Source organism: Antechinus flavipes, chromosome 4, assembly GCF_016432865.1.
Source record: "Antechinus flavipes isolate AdamAnt ecotype Samford, QLD, Australia chromosome 4, AdamAnt_v2, whole genome shotgun sequence".
NCBI lineage: Eukaryota > Metazoa > Chordata > Mammalia > Dasyuromorphia > Dasyuridae > Antechinus > Antechinus flavipes.
Genome location: NC_067401.1, coordinates 330,575,137 through 330,597,300, shown reverse-complemented (window position 1 = coordinate 330,597,300; position 22,164 = coordinate 330,575,137). Strand labels below are relative to the sequence as shown.

The window sequence follows — 22,164 nt, the reverse complement described above, 5'->3', positions numbered from 1 at the left end:
GTACATAAGAAGAAACTGAAGATAAGGGTTGGGAGGATTATTGTGGAATTTCCTAATGGAAAGAAAAAGGATGGGAGCATGAATATAATTAGAGGGGATGGTCCTGGCAAGGAGAAGAGCCCACCTCTTCATCAGAGGCTGGAATAAAAGAAAAAAGGATGGGTTTTGAGATAAAGAATAGGGAATAAGAGTTCTGAATAGTTTGCTCGTTTAGATTTTCTGTAAAAGTTTTGTTTATTGTAAATATAAACATGTACAGAATAATCTAGTAATTTCTGGTTGCTCATAAAAGGAATATAGAATCACAAATTAAATCTTATATTTTCTAAATAGTCAATGAGCAAATAAAATATAACCAGTGACCCACTTTTCTGTAACATTTACTTATTTGGTCTTACTAGAAGTCATCCAGATTTCCCCTTCAAACATATATCAGGCAAACATATGGTCACCTAATCAACCAACAGAAGTGATAGTTCCCATACTAGGAAGAACCATGTTTTTTTTTTTTTTTTTTTAGATAGAATCGTAATTTTTATTATATTACCTCAGCCTACCCATGGGCAATAAATATTTTTTCATGTTATTTAGATTTGACTTTATTTGTGTGAAAACTATTTTGTAATTATGTTCACATAGTTCCCAAGTTTCTCTTGGCAGGTAGGTACCCAAATGTTTTATTTTGTCTACAATTATTTTTTTTTAAATATGTTAAAGTATATGTCAAATACAATGTATGTATACATATCCATACAGTTATTTTGCTGCACAAGAAGAATCAGACTTTGAAATAACGTACAATTAACCTGTGAAGGAAATAAAAAATGCAAGCGGACAAAAACAGACGGACTGGAAATGCTATGTAGTGGTTCACACTCATTTCCCAGAGTTTTTTCGCTGGGTATAGCTGGTTCTATTCATTATTGAACAAATGGAACTGATTTGGTTCATCTTATTGTTGAAGAGAGCCATGTCCATCAGAATTGATCATCATATAGTATTGTTGTTGAAATATATAATGATCTCCTGGTCCTGCTCATTTCACTCATCATCAGTTCATGTAAGTTTCTCCAGGTCTTTCTGAAATCCTCCTGCTGGTCATTCTTACAGAACAATCATATTCCATACCATTTATATACCACAATTTATTCAGCCATTCTCCAAATGATGGGCATCCACTCAGTTTCCAATTTTTGGCCACTACAAAGAGTGTGCCACAAACATTTTTGCACATACAGGTCCCTTTCTCTTCTTTAAGATCTCTTTGGGATATAAGCCCAGTAATAACACTGCTGAATTGAAGGGAATGCACAGTTTGATATCTTTTTGAGCATATAGGAAGAACTATTGTTTTAGTGATTTCTTTTTCTATTATTTTTGAATCAAATCTTTGGTTGCAACATCTAAATTTTGAATGCTTTAAACTGAGAAGTTTGGTGTGCTTTAGGTAAATGTTTATTGTGATCCTCCACTGTTTTTTCTTTCCTTGACCAACTATAATTTGGATGGGGGAAAAATTTGTTTTCTTAATAGTTTGTAAGATCATGAAATCAATTTCTCTTTTATTTCTAAATATTTCTCTTGTATTCCATTTATATGCATCTGTATCTACAACATATGGGCCAAAGTTCTTGCTCCTTGAACTACAAATCATCCAGAAAAAAAAAGCCTAAGAAATGTCTTCTCAACTTTCTTTCCATCTTCCCTTTATTCTTGAAAGATGGCATGTCTGTTCCTTAATGGACTCTTGTAAGTTTTCAACTTCCTTACAAATCAACAAAAATTCAATAAAATGATATATTTATACTTTGCCATCATGTAAGAAATTCTTGGTTTCTACAAAGTAAATCAAATCTGTAACTCTTAAGTCAAAAGAAATAGTTTTAAATCACTTTCTCCCATTTCTTAGCTATGACAAAATAGCCAAATCACTTGATTCTCTGAGTCACAATGTCCTTACTATTAAAGGAAAGATAAAACATGTACTAGCAAGCATAGAAATCGTTTTTTTAAACTTTAAAGCACTATACAAACACAGGCTATTAATTATTAATAATAGAATCTATATAAAGTTTAAAAGCTTGCAAAGCACTTTAAATATTATCTCATTTTATTTTCACAATACCTTTTGAAAGAGGTGAATACTATTATTCCCATTTTTACAGATGAGAAAACTGATAAAAGTCAGGGGGTTAAAAAGATTTGCCTGGAATCACAAAGCTAGTAAGCATCTGAGGCCTGAATTTTGGTCTTCTTGACTCCAGGGCCAATGCTCTATTACTAAGCCACATATTTATTTGCTTCTTTGTTATCTTCTTCCTTTCAAAGGTACAGCTTGAATTTTCAGTAAGTTTTCCTTTATATTTTAGCTAAAATCTGTATCTCACTAACCTTTACCCATTATTCCTAGTTCTGTCCTCTGAGACAAAGCAAATCAGCTTGCCTTCTCTTTCCAAAAGAGAATTTAAATTACTGAAGACCTTTATCAAATTCTCACTAACACTTCCCCAGGTTAACTATTCAATGTAAACAATGGAATACTGAGTGCCACCAGTGCATTTGAGATAAAAACATTTAAGTGTAGAAAGTATGCAGACTTCAAAGCAGCCAAAAAAACCCCACACCTGCTCATAGCATCAATCAAAATCATACTTCCACAACAATAATAAGGATTTGATTTCAGGCTTTTACGATTAAAACACAAAATTAGCCACAAATCTGAATTCGTGATATCTAGAATGTTATTATTTATCTGTGGTTTTGCATGGAAAACCATAATCAAAATAAAAAATAGATGGATCAAACTCTTTGGGAAATTATTGTTCTTTGATTTATAAGCAGTTTTGAATCTAGTGCATTTATTTAGCGATAAGAACATCAAAACCCCATGCTTATAAAATTCCATCTCCTACTTATGTTTATGGGTATTTGCCAACATTTCCTCTCTTTGGCCTCCTATCAATTTTATTCATTATGGTTACAGGATGATAGGAAGGGCCCCTAAGAATTTCTTTTACCTGTTCTTATGATTCCAGTGCAGATTTCAAACAGAACAGAGCTGAATATTTTAAGCTTAAGGAAGATTGATGTCAGTTGTCTTTATAGGTCATACTTTAGACTGTGGTCCTTACTATATAGAGACTAAATGATATAAATAATATAAATACTAAATAATGTAAATACTTGGATCCTTCAGTACATCTAAGCTGTGCGTTCAAATACTACAATATAGTTTTTAAAAAGAGGGAGGGGTGGATGTGGAAATGGGAGTAGGGGAGACGACCAGAAAAAGTGGGGAAGGGAAAGGAGAGAGCAAAGGAAGAGAGGTAGATGGAAAAGGAAAAGTGAAAGAGAAAAGAAGGAAAGATGGGAAGAGAAAGACATCTACAGACTTTGGGTAATCTCTTTAAGGTTTGGGAAACTCCTAGTAAAGAGAAATTAATTCAAAATTCTGGATGTTGCAATTAGATTGCTTGCAATAGTTCGCTCCCGTAGGTCAATAGCATATGGAATCCAGAGGCAATGTGTCTAACCGAGATATGTGACAAGGGAGCTGGGGGAAGACCAGCTGTCTAGGTAATTTCATCTCCCGGGGCCTCAGGTTCCTCATCTGTCAAATGAGGGAGGAGAACCTCTGACAGCCAGACTATCGCTTTAATTCTATGAAGCCATAAGAGAAAATCATTCCCCCGATCTCCCGTCCCCCACCTCCTCCAGTCAAGGAGAGAAAGGATGAGCAAGCAGAGGAGCCGGAAGGTAGGGCACAGGGTGCGGGAGCGCGGGTCCCAGACGTCCCCCCAGCGCCTGCACCCACCTCCGAGGACAGTACCCAGGAAAAGGCATTTCTTCTTGTGACGTTTCAGAAAATTCCACACAGACTTCAGCATCTTCCGGTCCCGGAGGCGGGAGATAGGGGGTGTAGGGGGTTGCAGACCGCGAGCCCCGGGAGTGGCGGGGACCTGGAAGGAGTGGGGAGAAAGGGGAACGGTTTCTCGGGTGAACGTGGCTGGTCGGTCTGGTCCTGGGGACAAGGTACCCAGTCACCCTTGCCCCTTCCCCGGGTCCTCCCGGGGAAATCACAGCCGCCAGTCTCCAGCTCGACTGTCACTGGAGAGGGAAGGGGGCGTGGAGACCCGACTGAGCCGTCCTGGCCGCCGTCCCCACCGCCGCCGCCGCTAATGCGGCTGCCTCGGGCCGGAAAGCCGTGTCCGTCGCGAATTCGGTCCCCAGTGTGCCCACTATCCGGCGGTTCCCCGGAAACAGTAGCCGCGGCCTCCAACGTTCCGTCGGCCGCTCTCTTCTGCCTAGCTGCCTGTTTTCGCTCTCTCTACCCCGTAGATTCGTCGGGTTGCCTAAGTGAGATGGAGGAGCCTACTAAGGCAGCGCTTACATCGCAGGGAGTGATCGTGTCAGCAGAGGAGAGAGAGGCGTGGATGGAGAGGGCTATGCTCATGGTGAGGGGGCTGGAGGTGGGGCGCCCCGAAGGGGTATGGGAGAGGACGCGCTGGGTGACGCCGCCCTGGGGGGGCAGGCCGCGAGTTCTTGTTTGTTGAGCGAGACCTTTCCGGGGAGTGGGGCGGAACATCTTCTTACCCTGGGAAAGAACACCGCCCCCATTCCCCCTCCGCCTTAGTACTTTAACCTAGTTAGAATCTGGGGCTGAGCGTGACCCCGACGCCGGCTGCCAATACCTGGTGCATAGCCCCAGCCTTTGGACAGCTGGATTCGTTCTCAAGGCTGTCGGAGTGGGGGAGGGGAGGAGAGCGGACGGGAGGAGTTTTTCTCCAGCATGGTCTAAAGCAAGGCTTCTTAAACTTTTTCCACTCCCGACTTCTTTTCGCCCCAGAAATTTTTACACCATTCTAGGTAGGTAGGTACAAAATAAGTATACAAATCAAACATTAACTGATAATAAACCGTAATTTCACAATCCTGACATTGTTAAGAGACTCACATGGAGGTCTCAAACCACAATTTGAGACTCTGATTTCTAACGTCCCACAGCCATGTTCTGAGAAATGTGAGCCAAGAAACCTGTTTCCTTAACTCCCCCCCAAAAAGTAATTTCCTATTTTAAGGGCCTCTTTGAGTGGTTTTCACCTAGAAGCCGCTTGAACCTGCTTCTCAGATAAAAATATTCTCAAATACAAATAATAGTACTTACCTCAAAGGAGGATCAAATGAGATAATATATATGTGTATATATAAAGTACTGTAGAAATAACAGTAATCATAATACGAGTTTATTAAATATTGTGCTTAGTTTATTCTAGATCTAGAGCTATAAATGAAAGGCCATCCTCCTAGTCATTCAGATCCGGAATGCGGTTATCCTCACATTCTTACCTTTTTACTATTATCCCAGTTTGCCAAATCTTGTCATTTACAACATTTTTACATCTTTTTTTTCCCTTCTTTCCTCTTATAGGCCTCTATCATAGTTTAGGCCCTTATCACTTTTTTCCTTTGTCTATTACATGCAATAACTTTTTGTTTGGACTTTATGCCTCAGGTCACACACCCTACTTCAATTTATTCTAGATATAATTTGCCAAAGTGATTTTCCTCACTTCCTTTTCAACAAACTCAAGTGATTCCCTATTACCTGAAGGATGAAATATAACCCGTTTATTTGTCATTTAAAGGAATTTACAATCTGAATCTTTACCTTTTCATTTGGAACTGCCCAAAGATTATAATACTGTGTATACCCTTTGACCCAGCAATTCCAATCCCAAAGAGATTCCCCAACCTCTCACTTCCGAGTAAAGGAAAAGGATCAAATGTATGAAAATATTTATAATAGCTCTTTTTTTCTCATGGCAAAAAATTGGAAATTGAAGGGATGCTCATCGATTGGAAAATGGCTGAATAAGTCAAGGTATATGGTTATGACGGAATACTATTAAAAAATGAATTGTAAAAAATTATAATCGGGCAGGTTTCAGAAAAACTTAAGAAGACTTATAGGAACTCATACAAAGTGAAGTGAGCAGAACACTAAAAGCAATACATATGATGATCAACTGTGAATGACTAACTATCCTCAGTAATACAAGGATCCAAGATATATTTGAAGAACATATGATGAAAAATGCTATCTACCTCCAGAAAAAGAATTGATGAAGTTCTAATGCAGATCCAAGTGTCACCCAGACTGAACTGATCAGAGCCAAAGTTTTTTCTATTGCACTCAACTGTTGTCCTTGTTTTATTGTACTTTTTGTGCTGTTTTGTTTTTTAGTCATTTCTGTGTGCTGATTTTTAGTTTTAAATGGCAGATATCAATTGGCAAATTTCATATGAGAGCTTGTCTTAAGTTCATTATAACTTTCAATTGTATAGTAGAAAGAGTTCTGAATTTTGAAATGAAAGTCCTGGATTCAAGGCCCAATACTTTTATTTTCTAATGTGATTGTTGTTATTTATCTTTCATTCTGGAGATAGATCATAATATCAGGGAGGTGATACTGTGACATGCAAGTGAATTGGATTTGAGGTAGAGAGGGCTTTGCAAAGTCACCAGCCTCACTTTCTCCTCTGGAATCATCTGGGAATAGTAACCAGTTATAGATCAGGAGCATTAGAGATGGTCTTGAACCAGTGGGAGACCTTGGTCTTTTTAAGCTAAGGTCTTTAACCAGTCTCAATTTTCCCATTTAGTGATTAAGAAAGAAATGAGGCAAAGAATGAGCTTTTCTAGTATGGTAATCATTATATCCTTAGCCTGTATTTTCCTTAGCCTATATATTCTTATGTAGCTTTGTTTTCCTCATTTGTAAATAGGAATACTAATATTATTCAATTTACTATTCAATATACAAGTTTATTTTTTCTTTTTCTTTAAAAAATTTTTTTAAATTATTATTATGGCTTTTTATTTACAAGTTATATGTGTTGGAGTTCTTGTTCTTCTCAAAACACAGCTGGTTTAGCTTAGAGCCCTCCAAATATCTCCAAATCCAAATCCTTTAGCCTCTGCCTCTGCTTTCTTCAGCCTCCAACCAGCACAGAGATGGAATGAATCTCTTGTCTCCTTCACTTGGGGCTTGGCTAGCTTTCTGGTGAGTCTTTCAGACCAGCTTGGTTTCAGTGGGGGAAGTGCAGGAGCCCAGCCACCAACTACAGTGGTGTGAGATGAAGATGAATCTGGTTGTCCACTGAACTCTCCACCTGTAGCTTTATCCTCTGAAAACTCTTCTTATACCACCAGCCAGCCAAATGGAAAATATTCTGGAATAGCTCTCTCTTCACTGGCCTTATATCTGACTCTTCTGAGAGAATGGGATTATGGGTTTTCTCCCATGGTGCTCTCTGGCCCTAAGAGCTTTAAGGGAGGTGTGAATTCACAAAGGTACAAAGTTTACTTTGTGAATCTGGCAAACTTGTGAACTCTGATGAGTAAAGGTGTAAACACAAGCATTGTACTAATTAGTTCTACTTAGTACCTTGTTTCAGGTTCTGGCCCAAAACATCTTCTTGTAAGATCAGATCAACTCTAATTAGTTAGCAGTTTGTAAAGATTCCAACATATATGCATGGGTAATTTTTCAGCATTGACAATTGCAAAACCTTTTGTTCTAATTTTTCCCCTCCTTCCCCTCACCTCTTCCTCCAGATGACAGATTGACCAATACATGTTAAATATGTTAAAGTATAAGTTAAATTTAATATGTGTATACATGTCCAAACAGTTAATTTGCTGTAATATACAAGTTTATAAAGAGTCAGGAATCAAATAAAAGTTTAATTTCAAAGTGAAGGAAACAGCTTGCAAATAAAGAAGGAGATAAGACACATGTACCAGGGCCCTATCCTTAGTAGAGGGACCATTGTAGTGTGGCTGGATCTTATTTATTTACTTGTGGCTAGACAAAGACTCAAATAGTGTAGTGTAGCAAGAGTAATGAGGTACAACAGCAACATTGAAGCAAAGTTGTCTAGTGACAAAAATTCCCTTCAAATCAGGACTTCCTATTTGGGCCTGTTGATGATTGCCTGAGCTCTAAGAGATCATAACAAAGGATTGTTATGGCAATCTCAGGGCATACCTTGCTTCCTAGATCTTAGATATGGAAAACAGGGGTCTCCTAATATAGTGTCACATATAGTATAGTGACACATATACTAATTTTTTAAAACTTTATTTTTGACAGGCTTGGTGTTTTAGGGTTTTTTTTAATGTTTTCTTTTGATACATGGCTAATATGGAAATATGTTTTTCATATCTGCAATGTATCAAATTTTTTGTCTTCTCAAGGAGTCAGAGGAGGATACAAAAATAAAATATAAAAATTAAAAACTTGCTTCTGACATATTGGCTGGCTAACTCTAGCTAAGTTACTACTCTAAAATAGTTTCTCATTAGGAGTTTCCTATATCAGTGAAATCATCCAGTTTTTATCCTGTGTCCCCAATTAGAATATGCCCTCCTTGAGGCCAGGGACTATTTTTGACTTCCTTTGAATTTGCAGCATTTAGCACAACTTTGCCTGGTAAAGTGTTTAATCAATGATTATTGATTACTAAAAAGAACTCAAAGGCCATCTAGAACAATACAATCATTTTACAATTTTGAAAACTAAGATGTATGGAAGTTAACTGATTCTGCTAAGGTCACTCAATTAGTATCAGAGGCAGGATTTGAACCCAGATCCTGTGATTCAGAGCCAAAGTTTTTTCTATTGCACTCAACTGTTGTCCTTGTTTTATTGTACTTTTTGTGCTGTTTTGTTTTTTAGTCATTTCTGTGTGCTGATTTTTAGTTTTAAATGGCAGATATCAATTGGCAAATTTCATATGAGAGCTTGTCTTAAGTTCATTGTAACTTTCAATTGTATAGTAGAAAGAGTTCTGAATTTTGAAATGAAAGTCCTGGATTCAAGGCCCAATACTTTTATTTTCTAATGTGATTGTTGTTATTTATCTTTCATTCTGGAGATAGATCATAATATCAGGGAGGTGATGCTGTGACATGCAAGTGAATTGGATTTGAGGTAGAGAGGGCTTTGCAAAGTCACCAGCCTCACTTTCTCCTCTGGAATCATCTGGGAATAGTAACCAGTTATAGATCAGGAGCATTAGAGATGGTCTTGAATCAGTGGGAGACCTTGGTCTTTTTAAGCTAAGGTCTTTAACCAGTCTCAGTTTTCCCATTTTGTTGAAATCCTTACAAACTGCTAACTAATTAGAGTTGATCTAATCTTACAAGAAGATTTTGGGCAGAACCTGAAACAAGGTACTAAGTAGAACTAATTAGTACAATGCTTATGTTTACACCTTTACTCATTGGAGTTCAATGAGTCCACACCTCCCTTGAAGCTCTTTGGGCCAGAGAGCACTGTGGGAGAAAGGAGCATAAATAGAGCTTCAATGGGCCAGTCGAAGAAGTTCTTCAGAGTGAAGAAGCTACAAGTCGGGATTTCACCGGAATGACATGAAGAGTGGTGCTGGCTCTGGAGGCACAAGAAAGCAGAGGCAGAGGCTGAAGGACCAGACCTTTGGATTTGGCGACATTCGGAGAGAGCTCTTGGAACCAAGCAGAGAAATAGGCCTCTAAGCTAACTGGGCTATATTGAAGATAATAAAAGATCTGCACTTTCATCACCTGGCTGTGTTTGAGAAGAAAAAGCTCACAACATTTTGGCGCCCTGAACGTGGGACAAACAGATCCCTCAGTGGATTTCAGTGGAAAAGCTCCGATCCTGATCCAGTGGAAAAGCCTCTGATCCTGATCCAGTGGAAAAGACTCTTCAACCCAGAAATTAGGGTGAGTGCAACAAAGAAATTTTGTTAGAAGAGTTAAAGTAGAATTTCAGCTAAGATGGGACAGATATTTAGAAAACAGCCTGTTTCTGTTCAAGGAAAATGTTTAGAGAGCATTGTCAAAATTATGGAAAGCCAAGGTTTAATTATAAGTTTACAGCAAATCACTGAACTTTTACAAACTGTAAAGGACATATGTCCTTATTTCTCTCTTGATAAGGAATTAGATCTAAATGAATGGAAATTGGTTGGAGAGGATCTTTGTCAATTCTATGATAAAAATGGGCTAATTCAATAATTAATACATATAATGTAATACAATTGGCTATAAGAAGTTATTTAAGTGATAGAATGATGAAAAGGAAAGTTCAGGAGGAAGAAGTGCCAACTTTACTAGGTGAAAAGGAGGACGAATCAGATGAGAATGGAGTTAATTACAATTCTGAGTATGATACTTCACAGCAGGAGGAATTAGGTGATTCCACATCTCATGACCCTCCCCCGGCAATTAACCCTTCATGGGTGGAACAAGGGGGAGGGAGAGAGACAGAAACACAGTCAACTTCTCCTGTAAAGCAGAATTTGACAAGATTAGAAAAGGCATTAATTAAAGCAAAAAATGAAGGAGAAGATATATCTGATTTTATAAATGCATATCCTGTGATTGAAGAGCTCAACTCCTCAGGTCAAAAAGGGAGAAGATACACTCCTTTTAATTTGGAAAAAATTAAAGATTTGAAAAAGGGTTGCACTCTTTATGGGGCTACATCATCTTATGTGAAGATGTTACTGGATAATTTGTCTTATGAAATCTTAATCCCGAATGACTGGAAATCCATCGCTAAAACATGTCTAGAACCGGGACAAAATTTATTGTGGTTTTCAGAGTTTCATGAATTATGTAGGATTCAAGCCCAACGCAATAGGCAAACAGGAGCTTTTGTACAAGTTGCTTTTGACCAACTAGCTGGTGAAGGTCAGTATGCAGAGAGTTCAGAACAGATTTATTATCACATAACAGTGTATGAGCAAATTTCTAAGGCTGCAATAAAAGCTTGGAATTCTCTCCCTGGACAGAAAGATGGAAATAATGTTTTCACAAAAATAGAGCAAGGTCCCAATGAACCTTTTGCAGATTTTGTGGGACGTTTACAAACAGCTGTAATAAGAACCATTGGAGATAATGCAGCAACAGAAATAATGACTAGACATTTGGCTAAGGAAAATGCCAATGAGGTTTGCAAAAGAATTATATGGGGGCTAGACAAAGATACTCCTTTGGAGGAGATCATAAGACGCTGTGCCACAGTGGGCACAAATGCTTATTATGCCCAAACTATGATGAACATGGAAAGACAAGGAGCTTCTTGGCAAAGGAATTCTAGAGAAACTCGTCGATGTTTTCAATGTGGAAAAGTTGGACATTTGAGAGCTCAATGTAGAAATGGAGATAGAGTGAGAAGACAGGGTGAGAGAAAACCCAAAACCCCATGTCCAAAATGTAATCGAGGCTTTCACTGGGCCTCTAAATGTATATTGACCCAGAGGAATGAGAGGCAGGGCCCAGCTCCAAAGTATCAATCAAAGGACAGGTGGGGCATGATAGCAGCTGAGGTTACACCCAGAGAGACTTTAGAAATTCAGAACTCTGATGTCATCAACCAACAGAAAAGCAATCAGGATTACAGTTGGGAAGAATACAGGCCTTTTAAGACAACAAGGCAATATCCAGTGCAAACAGCTCCAATGTAATTACCAGGTGATGAGGAGAAATCCCAAATTTGGTAAATAGAAGGGAATTAGATTAACTGCTTGGGGAAGAGGATCTGCTTATATTTCCACAGATGGAGAAAGAATCAAATGGCTGACAAGGAGACTGTTAAAAAGACTTTTAAAATCTTCAGGAATCATTGGATTTCCTAACACAAGATGAAACTGTTTTAGTTCTTGAAAAATCAGCAAGAATCATTGGGTTCCCTGAGATGAAAAATTGTTGATGAGACCTTTTGCAGTACTTCAGAGCTTACAAGAATTATTAGATTCCTGGCACATCAACTAATGGACAATGGATTCCTTATGGACTATTTCTAGGACTTATGGACATGTGTAAATTTTCAGGTTGATTCATGTTGTTACATTACTACTAGCCTGTGTTATATTGCTATGTGCTTATGTAAATTATGTGTAATGCCTCCCATATTGATGGATTTATGTATACCATGTATATCTGTTACAAAGTTCTGGCCCATATTGATGGATTTATGTGTACTCCCTCAGAAACCCCCTATGTTTTAAAACAAAAGAAAGGGGGAGATGTTGGAATCCTTACAAACTGCTAACTAATTAGAGTTGATCTAATCTTACAAGAAGATTTTGGGCAGAACCTGAAACAAGGTACTAAGTAGAACTAATTAGTACAATGCTTATGTTTATACCTTTACTCATTGGAGTTCAATGAGTCCACACCTCTCTTGAAGCTCTTTGGGCCAGAGAGCACTATAGGAGAAAGGAGCATAAATAGAGCTTCAATGGGCCAGTCGAAGAAGTTCTTCAGAGTGAAGAAGCTACAAGTCGGGATTTCACCGGAATGACATGAAGAGTGGTGCTGGCTCTGGAGGCAGAAGAAAGCAGAGGCAGAGGCTGAAGGACCAGACCTTTGGATTTGGCGACATTCGGAGAGAGCTCTTGGAACCAAGCAGAGAAATAGGCCTCTAAGCTAACTGGGCTATATTGGAGATAATAAAAGATCTGAACTTTTATCACCTGGCTGTGTTTGAGAAGAAAAAGCTCACAACACCATTTAGTGATTAAGAAAGAAATGAGGCAAAGAATGAGCTTTTCTAGTATGGTAATCATTATATCCTTAGCCTGTATTTTCCTTAGCCTATATATTCTTATGTAGCTTTGTTTTCCTCACTTGTAAATAGAATACTAATATTATTCAATATACTATTCAATATACAAGTTTATTTTTTCTTTTTCTTTAAAAAATTTTTTAAATTATTATTATGGCTTTTTATTTACAAGTTATATGCATAGGTAATTTTTCAGCATTGACAATTGCAAAAGCTTTTGTTCCAATTTTTCCCCTCCTTCCCCTCACCTCTTACTCCAGATGACAGATTGACCAATACATGTTAAATATGTTAAAGTATAAGTTAAATATAATATGTGTATACATGTCCAAACAGTTAATTTGCTGTAATATACAAGTTTATAAAGAAAGGGCTTTATAACTTTTCAAGCATTACATATATGAAAGATATTCATTCATCTTCCTTTCCTCTTTTTACTCCTCTGCAGCCCCAAAGTAATGTTTTCAGTGTTGGCTGCCTTCAGTTCACATTGAATGATGCTACTACCATTTTTCTTAATTATATCTTCCAATACATCAGTCTTCTCTTTACTAGCTTCTAATTTCCCTACTTACATTCTTTTGGCTTTCATATATATCTTACCAATTGGTTTCACAGTGTCTAAGAAATTTCTTCTTTTCTCTAGTTCCCTTTGCCCACTCTCTTGTCTATATAAACCTTAAAAAAAAAAAAAAATTCCCCCATTTGAGGCTGTTCCTCTGTTGTTTCTAGTGCCTATACCACTCTCTGCAAACAAATAATTTCTTATGTGCAATTCAAAATTTACTTTTCTCCATAGAGAAACTGTACAACACCATATAAATGTGTAAATTTCATCATCATCTTCATGCTTTTATTGATACATAATTAACTCATACTCAATAAACACAAATTACATATCTGTGAATAAGTTTACATATATGTGATTGTAACATTTGTTGATATACTTTATTTTATTTTTTTGTATCATAGGCTTTAGAGACAAAAACAAAACTTTACTATCTGTAATTCCTTGTAGCTATTTTTAAGGTATCATATGCTTAATATCTAACACATACTAGTCATATCAGTCTTTTAAAAGTAAAGCATTGCTACAGTAGCTTACAGACCAGGTTTCTTACCTCAATACTATTAGAATAGAAATGGAAGAGAAATCTAACTACCAATGGTCTTCTTAGAAAACTTTAGGAATAGAATTTAAATTTATTTCACTTCTAGTGTTATCTTAGTTGCAAAGAATTAGAAGCCTTATCTGTTTCTGTGTTTTGTTTTTGTATTCTGCATGTATAAGAGAAAGGATTAGTCTTTTTTTTTTTCTTTTAGCATTTTTTTTTTTTTTTACTCATAGTTTTGGAATTCATCAAAACAGAACAATCTAAAGTCCTTACTTTGAAATTAGGCAGGGTTTGAGAATGCACTGTACCTAGATCAAGCAGTATTAATTGGTTTAAATAATTAGTCTTTTACTGTCTGGGTTACAAATGCCAGACCCTTAGTTTATCTACCATTGTGCCAGATGTTGTATCTTACTTGCCTATTGCTTTTTTTTTTTTTTTTTAGGTTCAATTATATTACTTTTTGGACTTAAGTTAGGAAATTTGTGATAAATTATTTGGCTCCCTACACTTCAAGGAAAAGAATTTTTATAATTTAGAGTACTAGATGATAATATTCTATAAATATATTGAGAACTATTCAACATGGTTTTAAGTGTACAGATATGACCAGATCTGGAGCAAACAAATTAATTGAATCTGCTTGAGGAGCATGAAATTCCAGCCCTCATAAAACGCTAGTATTTTTTTTTTAAACAGAAGTTGACCTGAAAATGATCATGCACCTGCACTAAGCAAGCTATTATTTATTTGAAATGGAAAAAGACCTAAAAGAGAGGGAGGGAGCAAAAGAAGGATTTTGGCATATGAGTAACTCAAACCTAGATAATGCATAAACGCAAGCCTATTAGGTAGATCTTTTACTTGTTTTTTCATCAATATGATAATTCTCCCAAGTTATTCAGGCTTGAAGATTTGAAGTCAGTTTTAATTCCTTTCTTTTGCCTCCCTTAAGAATATCCTTTTCTTTTCATTCCACAGTCTTTCTAATGTATGCCCTTATTAACATGTCCTATACCAAGACTATTTATTTCAGTCTTATTTTCTTTATTGCATCCTGCTCATCATTCCCAGTTTGATTCCTAAGAGATTACTTTTGACATGTCAGACATAGAAATAGAATTAAAAGTTATAGCATCATAGAGTTTTACTGCTGGACAAGACCCTATAGATTATTTAATTCAATTTAATTTCTTTTTATAAATATGGGAACTGAGGGCCTAAAAAAGAATATGAGTCACACAACTCAAATCCTGAATTAGGATCTGAACCCACTTGAGGTTTAAATCTACTTCTATTTTCAATGAACTATGACCACTTAGTACTATATATAGCACTACTCCTACAAGATTCCCAACAAATGATCTCCAATAATTGGATACTTTATGCACTGTTACTAAGTTAAAAACAAAACAAAACAAAACAAAACCAGAAATTTTATTCCTGTAAATTTCTATTGACCCTAGTTTTTCCTTTTGATATCCAAGCAGAAAACTCTAATCCCTTGTCCATATGACTACTCTTGGCATATTTAAAGCAAGTTTTTAAGCTATCATCATCAGCATTATCATTCATCATCATCATCATCACTGAGTCTAGTTTCTTCCAAACTTAACATTTCACTTTCCTTCAAGGGACACTTTAGATAGAGTTTAAAGTGTAGTCATCATCTTGAATGCCTACTTCTCAATTTGGCTTGATGATATGATTGATTTCTTTTTAAATGTGTTACATCTTACATAATAAATAGTTACTACTTAGTAAATAATAGGTATTCAGAAAATGTTTATTCAGTCGAATTAAGAGGCTGTGTTGTAGAGGAAAGAGGTTAGGACCTGGAATCAGAGGACCTGGGTTCAAATTTTAGCCTTGACATTTATTCTAGTGTCTGGCAAAGATGACAATACCAATAGGGAATAGGTTCCCACAACGAACAATAAGACCAGGAACACCATTCTGAGAAGTGTAATAATCACCCAAGGACATTAATGCCACTGTAGTGTCAGAGTTTTGCTACTTTCCTACATTGCCATTTCATTAAATGCCTTTACTTTGAGCAATTTTTGTGGTCTTACTGATTACATTTATATACATCACTAGGGGATAAGGGATGCTGACTCACCAAACACCTTGAACTTGGGGTAGACTGCCCTGCAGGTGTGTGAGGGAGGGAGTCACCTTAGTTATTTCCCACTATTCTCTTAATATAAAATCTATTCTAGGGATACTGACATACTATTTGCTGTCCCTTCATCATGTCTCATGTATTCCCATTTCTTTACTTTTACCTCTCCAAAGAGAATTAACATTTTTCTGACTCTCTAAATCCTATCAGTTCTTCAACTCTTACCTGTATTATGAATTCTTCACTGGATTCTCCAACAGTGATCAAGGTCTCTTATCAAAATTTTAAATCAACACTTTTAACATATATATATATATATATATATGTTATACACATATATGTGTGTGTATATACATACATGTATATATTTACATACATACATATATAATTTTAAAAATCAACCAATATTTGTCTAATTCCTGCTAAATTAAATATCATGGAAACAAAAAGAAGTATCTCTATTGTCCCTCCCCTTTTAAAAGAGGGATGGAGATCTGGATCAGTGACTTTATTGGTGAAGGAAAACTGCCAATGGAGATTAACAGCTGTTGCCCAATTTATAATTTTAGACAGTTGCTTGGGCTTGTAAAAAGTCAGTCAGCATGCAGTTATTAAGTGCCTACTATATGCCGGGAATGTCCTGGTTAAGTGAGAGGTTAAGTTACCGACTGAAGCCAGTATCTATCACAGTTAGTACTTGAATTCATGTCCTCCTAACTTCAGGGCCAGCTTTCTATCCATTACACCATGCTGCCTCTTAATCTCTGTTTTTAAAGATATTAAAATTTAGTTGGAGACTCAAGATGTGCATAAAATATAGTAATACAAGATAGGATTTGTGCTGTATAATTTATAGGTAATAGATTTTAAGATTCCATAATAGAAAGAGTTTTGCTGATGTGTTCAAGGAAGGATTCACAATGGACTTGACGGATCAGTAGTATGCAGTGAGACATGTGGATGCCATGTGAAAAGGTAAAAATAAAGTGGGAGTACATGAAACGTGCTTAGAAGACAGTGTTAATTAAGTAAAGTGACCTTGAAGCAGATTTACTATAAGAGAATAGTGAGAAAGAATATTGGAAACTAGAATGATAAGACTTTGACTGCCAGTGATAAATAAGTGCAATAGGATGTTAATAAAGGTGGCAAAAGGAGAGAGGTGCCAGGAACAAAGGTAGAATAAGAGAAAAGCCAAAATATAACTTGCCAAGGCCTGTTCCTTGCCATGTCTACTCCCTACCCAGACAGTTGAGTTTAACTGGAATTGAGACTCTATTGTCAAAAAGAATTTTGTAAGGCTTTCTATAAACCACATAGAACTTAGAAGCTTAGAAACTTAGAAAACCATAACTTAACACTTCCATGTTTTATTGTATTTTTCTTTCCCAAATACATTTTAATTGGGTTCCATTTGGATTTGGGAGGCTGCAAATTGGCTCACTGGCAGCCAGTTTAACACCTCTGTTCTAGTAGAGTACCAAATAATTTAAATAGTCGAGAAAGTTGAAGTAATAAGCCCTAAATGCTTGTTTTGAGAACTTAGATTTGTTTTGGTTAACAAAGTGAGCTGTTTTTGATGTTCCAAGGCAGTGGATTCAAACTGAAATAGAAACAGGACCATTGAATTGTACTCCTATGGGCCACATATTGACTTAGAGAACCACATATTAACATATATTATATGTATTTTTATTTATCTTATTAAATATTTTTCAATTGAATTAAATTGCATTTAATCTGATTCAGGTGTAACTGGAATGTTGTGGGTAGCATGCTGCCTGCAAACTGTTTGACAACTCTTTCCCCTCTATTTTATATTAGTGATTCTTTTGCCTCTCAATCCTCATGCATAACTTGGTTACTTAGTATTGTCCTTGAAGATGTCTTTGTCCCCTTCTTTGCACAAGTTAAAACATGCTACTTACTTATATTCACTATGCATTGTTTTGTTGCTCTTCTGCATACTTGTGATTTTGATTCTTCTGAGATTTTGATGTTCCATGATTGTACTAATAAGCATTACCAGAACTTTATTGGTTTTAAAAAGGTGGGTTTTTGTGGCACTGAACAAGTTAGGATTATTAAAGTGATTTGTCTAACTTCCTACATGAAATCCAGTTCAGTCTCCTTTAATCAATGAATCATCATTTATTAAGTGACTACTATGTGTCAGCTACTGTGCCCTAGCATATTGGGAATACAAATACATAAGTATATTTGAGGATACAAATAGATAAATTGAGTCAGTCACCTTTGGGAATCTTATTTTGTTCACTTTACCAATCTAAAAGATTCATATTAACAGGCTGACTCAAAAGCTCTAAGTTCTTGCATAGGCAATAGGAATTGTTTGTACCACCATTAAAAAAAACCCAACAATGTAAATGGTTAAGACAATCTCTTGTACCTTTTATGCTTTCATTAATAGGAAAGTTATGATATGAAATGCTTTTTGAATCTGTGTTAAGAAGACAAAAAATGTGAAATTCCAATCTTTTTGCATACATTCTATTGTCTTAAAAATTTTTTAATGTATTTTTAATTTGTGAAATAAAACCAGCATTTCCATGACATAATGTAATAATAATAAAAAAAGATGATTGCAGGTACTACTGACTGTTGACTAATCTCTTTTGCTATTTTTACAAAAATGAAAAATTGGAAGTGGGTAAGAATAGTTTCACGCAGCTAGGTGGCTCAGAGGATAGAGTGGTGGTCAAGAAACCAGGAAGACCTGAGTTTAAATTAACCTCAGATACTTACTAGTCGTGTGACCCTAGACAAGTCACTTAACTCTGTCAAAGTTTCTTCATCTGTAAGATGAGTTAGAGGAGGAAATGGCAAACCACCTAACATCTTTGCAAAGAAAACCCCAAGTAGTACATGAAAAATCATATGCAACTTAAACAAATGAATGAGAACCTTTCCAGGATTAAAAAAAAACAAAAAAACAAAACCCCCTCAAAAAAACCAACTTGTTAGCAAAACTAATATACCTTCATCAGATTTAGAACTGGAAGGGAACTAAAGATCATCGAATCTAACTCTCTCTCATTTTACCAACAAAGAACCAGAGACCTTTAGAGATTAAACCAATGTTTTATAGGTAGCAAGAAGTAGAACCAGAATTCAGCCACTCCTCACCAGTATCTCTTGGCTTTTTTTGTGGTTTGGCCCCAATTTCACCTTCTGTTAGAGGCTCCACCCACCCATTCTAACCACCAATAGCACTTTTCCTCTGAGATTACTTTCTGGTTATTCTGTCAATCTTTCATATTTATGTACATACATAACTGTTTGCATTTTGTCTCCTCCATTATGAGCTTCTTTAGTAAAGGGACAATATTTCTTTTGTTTTTATATATCTAGAGTTTAGCATAATACCTGGAACAGAGTAACCACTTAGTAAATGGTTGTTGACTTTGACTTCAAATATAGTACTCCAATATGTCCTATGTATTTATTTATATACATACATATATACTGCTTCTCTGATGTATTATGTCTTCTATTCTTATAGGATCTGTGTATTATATCTTTGATACTTAAAGGATCTGTAATTTTGTTCATGTGAGTATGCTTTCCACTGATAACAGTTTGAATAAATTGGTAGATAATTTTTAGAATTCGTGTAACTAAAAGATGTATCCTCCTGGGCAGAGCCCAGCTTTATTGTAAGCTTTTCAATTTATCTAGGCTGATGCCTGGACAATATTAGATCTATACATATAGAATTTCCAGCTTGGTAGGACCTGCCAGAACTTGTACTCTATTGGCATAGCCTTTGAGAACTCAGGATCATCCAAATATTATGGTATGCATTAGCCCACACACCTGCCTCCAAACGTATTTGCATGTGCTTTGTTTAATGTCTTTTTTTTTTTTTTTAAACAAAGTGAGTAGAACATGGTAGTAGTGCCAGGTATTCTTCATGGACTTTGTGCTTTTTACCCACATATCTGTACACATCTCTGTCCAGGTAAAATATTTAGACACTTAAGCTGGGAAACTACTGAAGTCATTTAAATTATTAGTCTTCTTCTTTTTTTTTTTTTTTAAATATATATATACACCATCTTTTCTTTATAGTTCTGACAACAGTCTCTGGCATCACAAAAAGAATATAATTGATTCACTGTATAAATATGAGTGAAAGATAAGATAGGAGGTAGAAAGATAGAAGAGTAGGAAAAAAATGGAATAAAAGTAAGGAGGTGAGAACAATAAAAGTAAGAAGGTAATGCACATCCCCAATTGCCCAAAGCTGTATGTGTATAAAGTAATAGTATTCCATAACATGCAGTGTGATCCTGGCAGTTCTTCATTAGAACAAGCCCAAACAAATTAAATGAATTTGTCTTGAACTGTGTTCCTACTTCCCCCCATACTTTTGCTCCAAATTCCTGACTTTCCTTTTCATCATGTTTGAAATAGCCCACACAGTTGCATATACACCTCCTTAGGAGATTGCTTTACAAAATAATCATCATCTTGTCTGATTTCATTTATTTGTTTCTAGTAGTCTTCTCAATTGGAACACATTCTCTTTTTTCTTCCTGTTCATTATTTCTAATTTTCCAGTTCATCTGTTCTTTTTTCCTTTGTTCCTTAAACTAGATAAACTATTCAACAGTTCTTATGGGTCTACTTCATAAAGTCACTATATTTACTATGGTGGAAATCCTGATAAAGTCTCAGCATGTAAGTATTTGAATTGTGGAACAGTTGTCTTCTCTGATAAGAGAGTCTTGTTATATAAGAAGGGAACTAGGTAGAAGTCACAAATTGTACCTACAGCTTAGCTTTTTCATGTTCTTGCATGTAACTGGTCACATGTATTCCTCGACTAATTTTGCATAGTATTATGAAATATTAAGATCATTTGGAACAAAAACATTCCCATTGTCATCAGTATTCCCTTTTTCTTTAGATTGTTCTATTTCCCTCCTAGCCTATAATGTCTATAGATGTAAATATACACATATATGTATACATATACACATGTACACATAATGTGAATTCAACATTCTTTTTTAATCTTTAGTACTTTCTTGGTTTTCTTCCTAGTCTATTTTCATTTATCCACAAATGATTTTCACATTTATATATCTAGCCTAAATCTTTCTCTTTAGCTATATTACTGACTACCTACTAGTTAGTTCTATTGTTTTCTCACTGTTTTCAAATTCAGCATATTCAAAACAAAATTCATTTCCTCTCTTATTTTTGTTGAAGGTATCATCATTAATTCAATTTCAACAAGTGTTCACTGAGTCTTTCTATTTTGACATTTAAAGATCCTAATAGATCTGCTCTTGTCTCTCCAGATTTACTTTACGTTAATTCTTTTCTATATTCTGTATTCACTTTTTCCTAAACTTGACATGTTTTCTTTCATAACTTTACCAAGGTAATATTTCTTATGCCTAGAATGTTCTTCCACTTTACATTTACATCTTAGCAAGTTGTCTCCTTAATTTAGTTAAATAATACTTCAAAATATTTATGTTCATAATTTGTTCATCACCAAAATGAACCAAGAGCTGCTATGAACATTTTGGGACTTAATGTCCTTTTCCTCTTTAATCATCTTGGGGTATAAGTGCCATAGAGGTACAGCTGAGGTAAAGGGTAGGATAAACAGTTTAGTGACTTTTTGAGTATATTGTCCATTCTCCTAGTATGGCAATGCCACTTCATAAGTCAACCAACGAAGCATTAATGTATTTTACCATAGCCTCTCCACAATATGTCATTTCCCTATTTTGCATGTTTGTATAACTTCTTTTGACTATTATTATGGAGCTAGAACAAGGTAGATACTTCAGATGCTCCTTAAATCTACAGATTACTTCCTTTGTATACAACCTCTGTTACCTCTGGGACACAGACTGGGACAAAGGAAGCTCAGTTTATTATCATTAGCCACATCTCCTTTTAGTCCTATTTGCTCAAAGAAGGATAGGTATATGATGCCCACACAGTCACTTGAGAGTAGGATGTGGAGAGAATATCAATCATATTAATATTTCATTCCATATAACACTTTTTTAAACATTAAAATCCCTTTTGTAAACATGATTATAAGTATGTCAAAATTTAGTTGCTATATCACCTAGTTTTTGAAAGATTTATTGTGATTTAGATGGGCAAAAGCATGTTAAAGAGTTTGAAACTTATAGCTAGCATTTAGGTAGATAGTACTTTCAAGTTTTTTTTTTATATTATTATTATAATAACTTTTTATTGACAGAACCCATGCCAGGGTAATTTTTTACAATATTATCCCTTGCACTCACTT

At 35.7% G+C, this 22,164-nt stretch overlaps 2 protein-coding genes across 2 annotated transcripts in view; one reads left to right on the top strand and one right to left on the bottom strand.

The window, feature by feature from the left end:
• PEX3 (peroxisomal biogenesis factor 3) overlaps positions 1 to 3,907 on the bottom strand; it is a 58,420-nt gene extending 54,513 nt beyond the window's left edge. The window contains exon 1 of the mRNA XM_051997877.1: positions 3,815 to 3,907. Coding sequence (XP_051853837.1) covers positions 3,815 to 3,887 — 73 coding nt within the window. The 5' untranslated portion in view covers positions 3,888 to 3,907. The remainder of the gene's footprint in view (positions 1 to 3,814) is intronic.
• The window catches only part of ADAT2 (adenosine deaminase tRNA specific 2), a 46,824-nt gene that overhangs the window by 481 nt on the left and 24,179 nt on the right, over positions 1 to 22,164 (top strand). Inside the window, exon 2 of the mRNA XM_051996741.1 lies at positions 3,718 to 4,454. Coding sequence (XP_051852701.1) covers positions 3,718 to 4,454 — 737 coding nt within the window. The remainder of the gene's footprint in view (positions 1 to 3,717; positions 4,455 to 22,164) is intronic.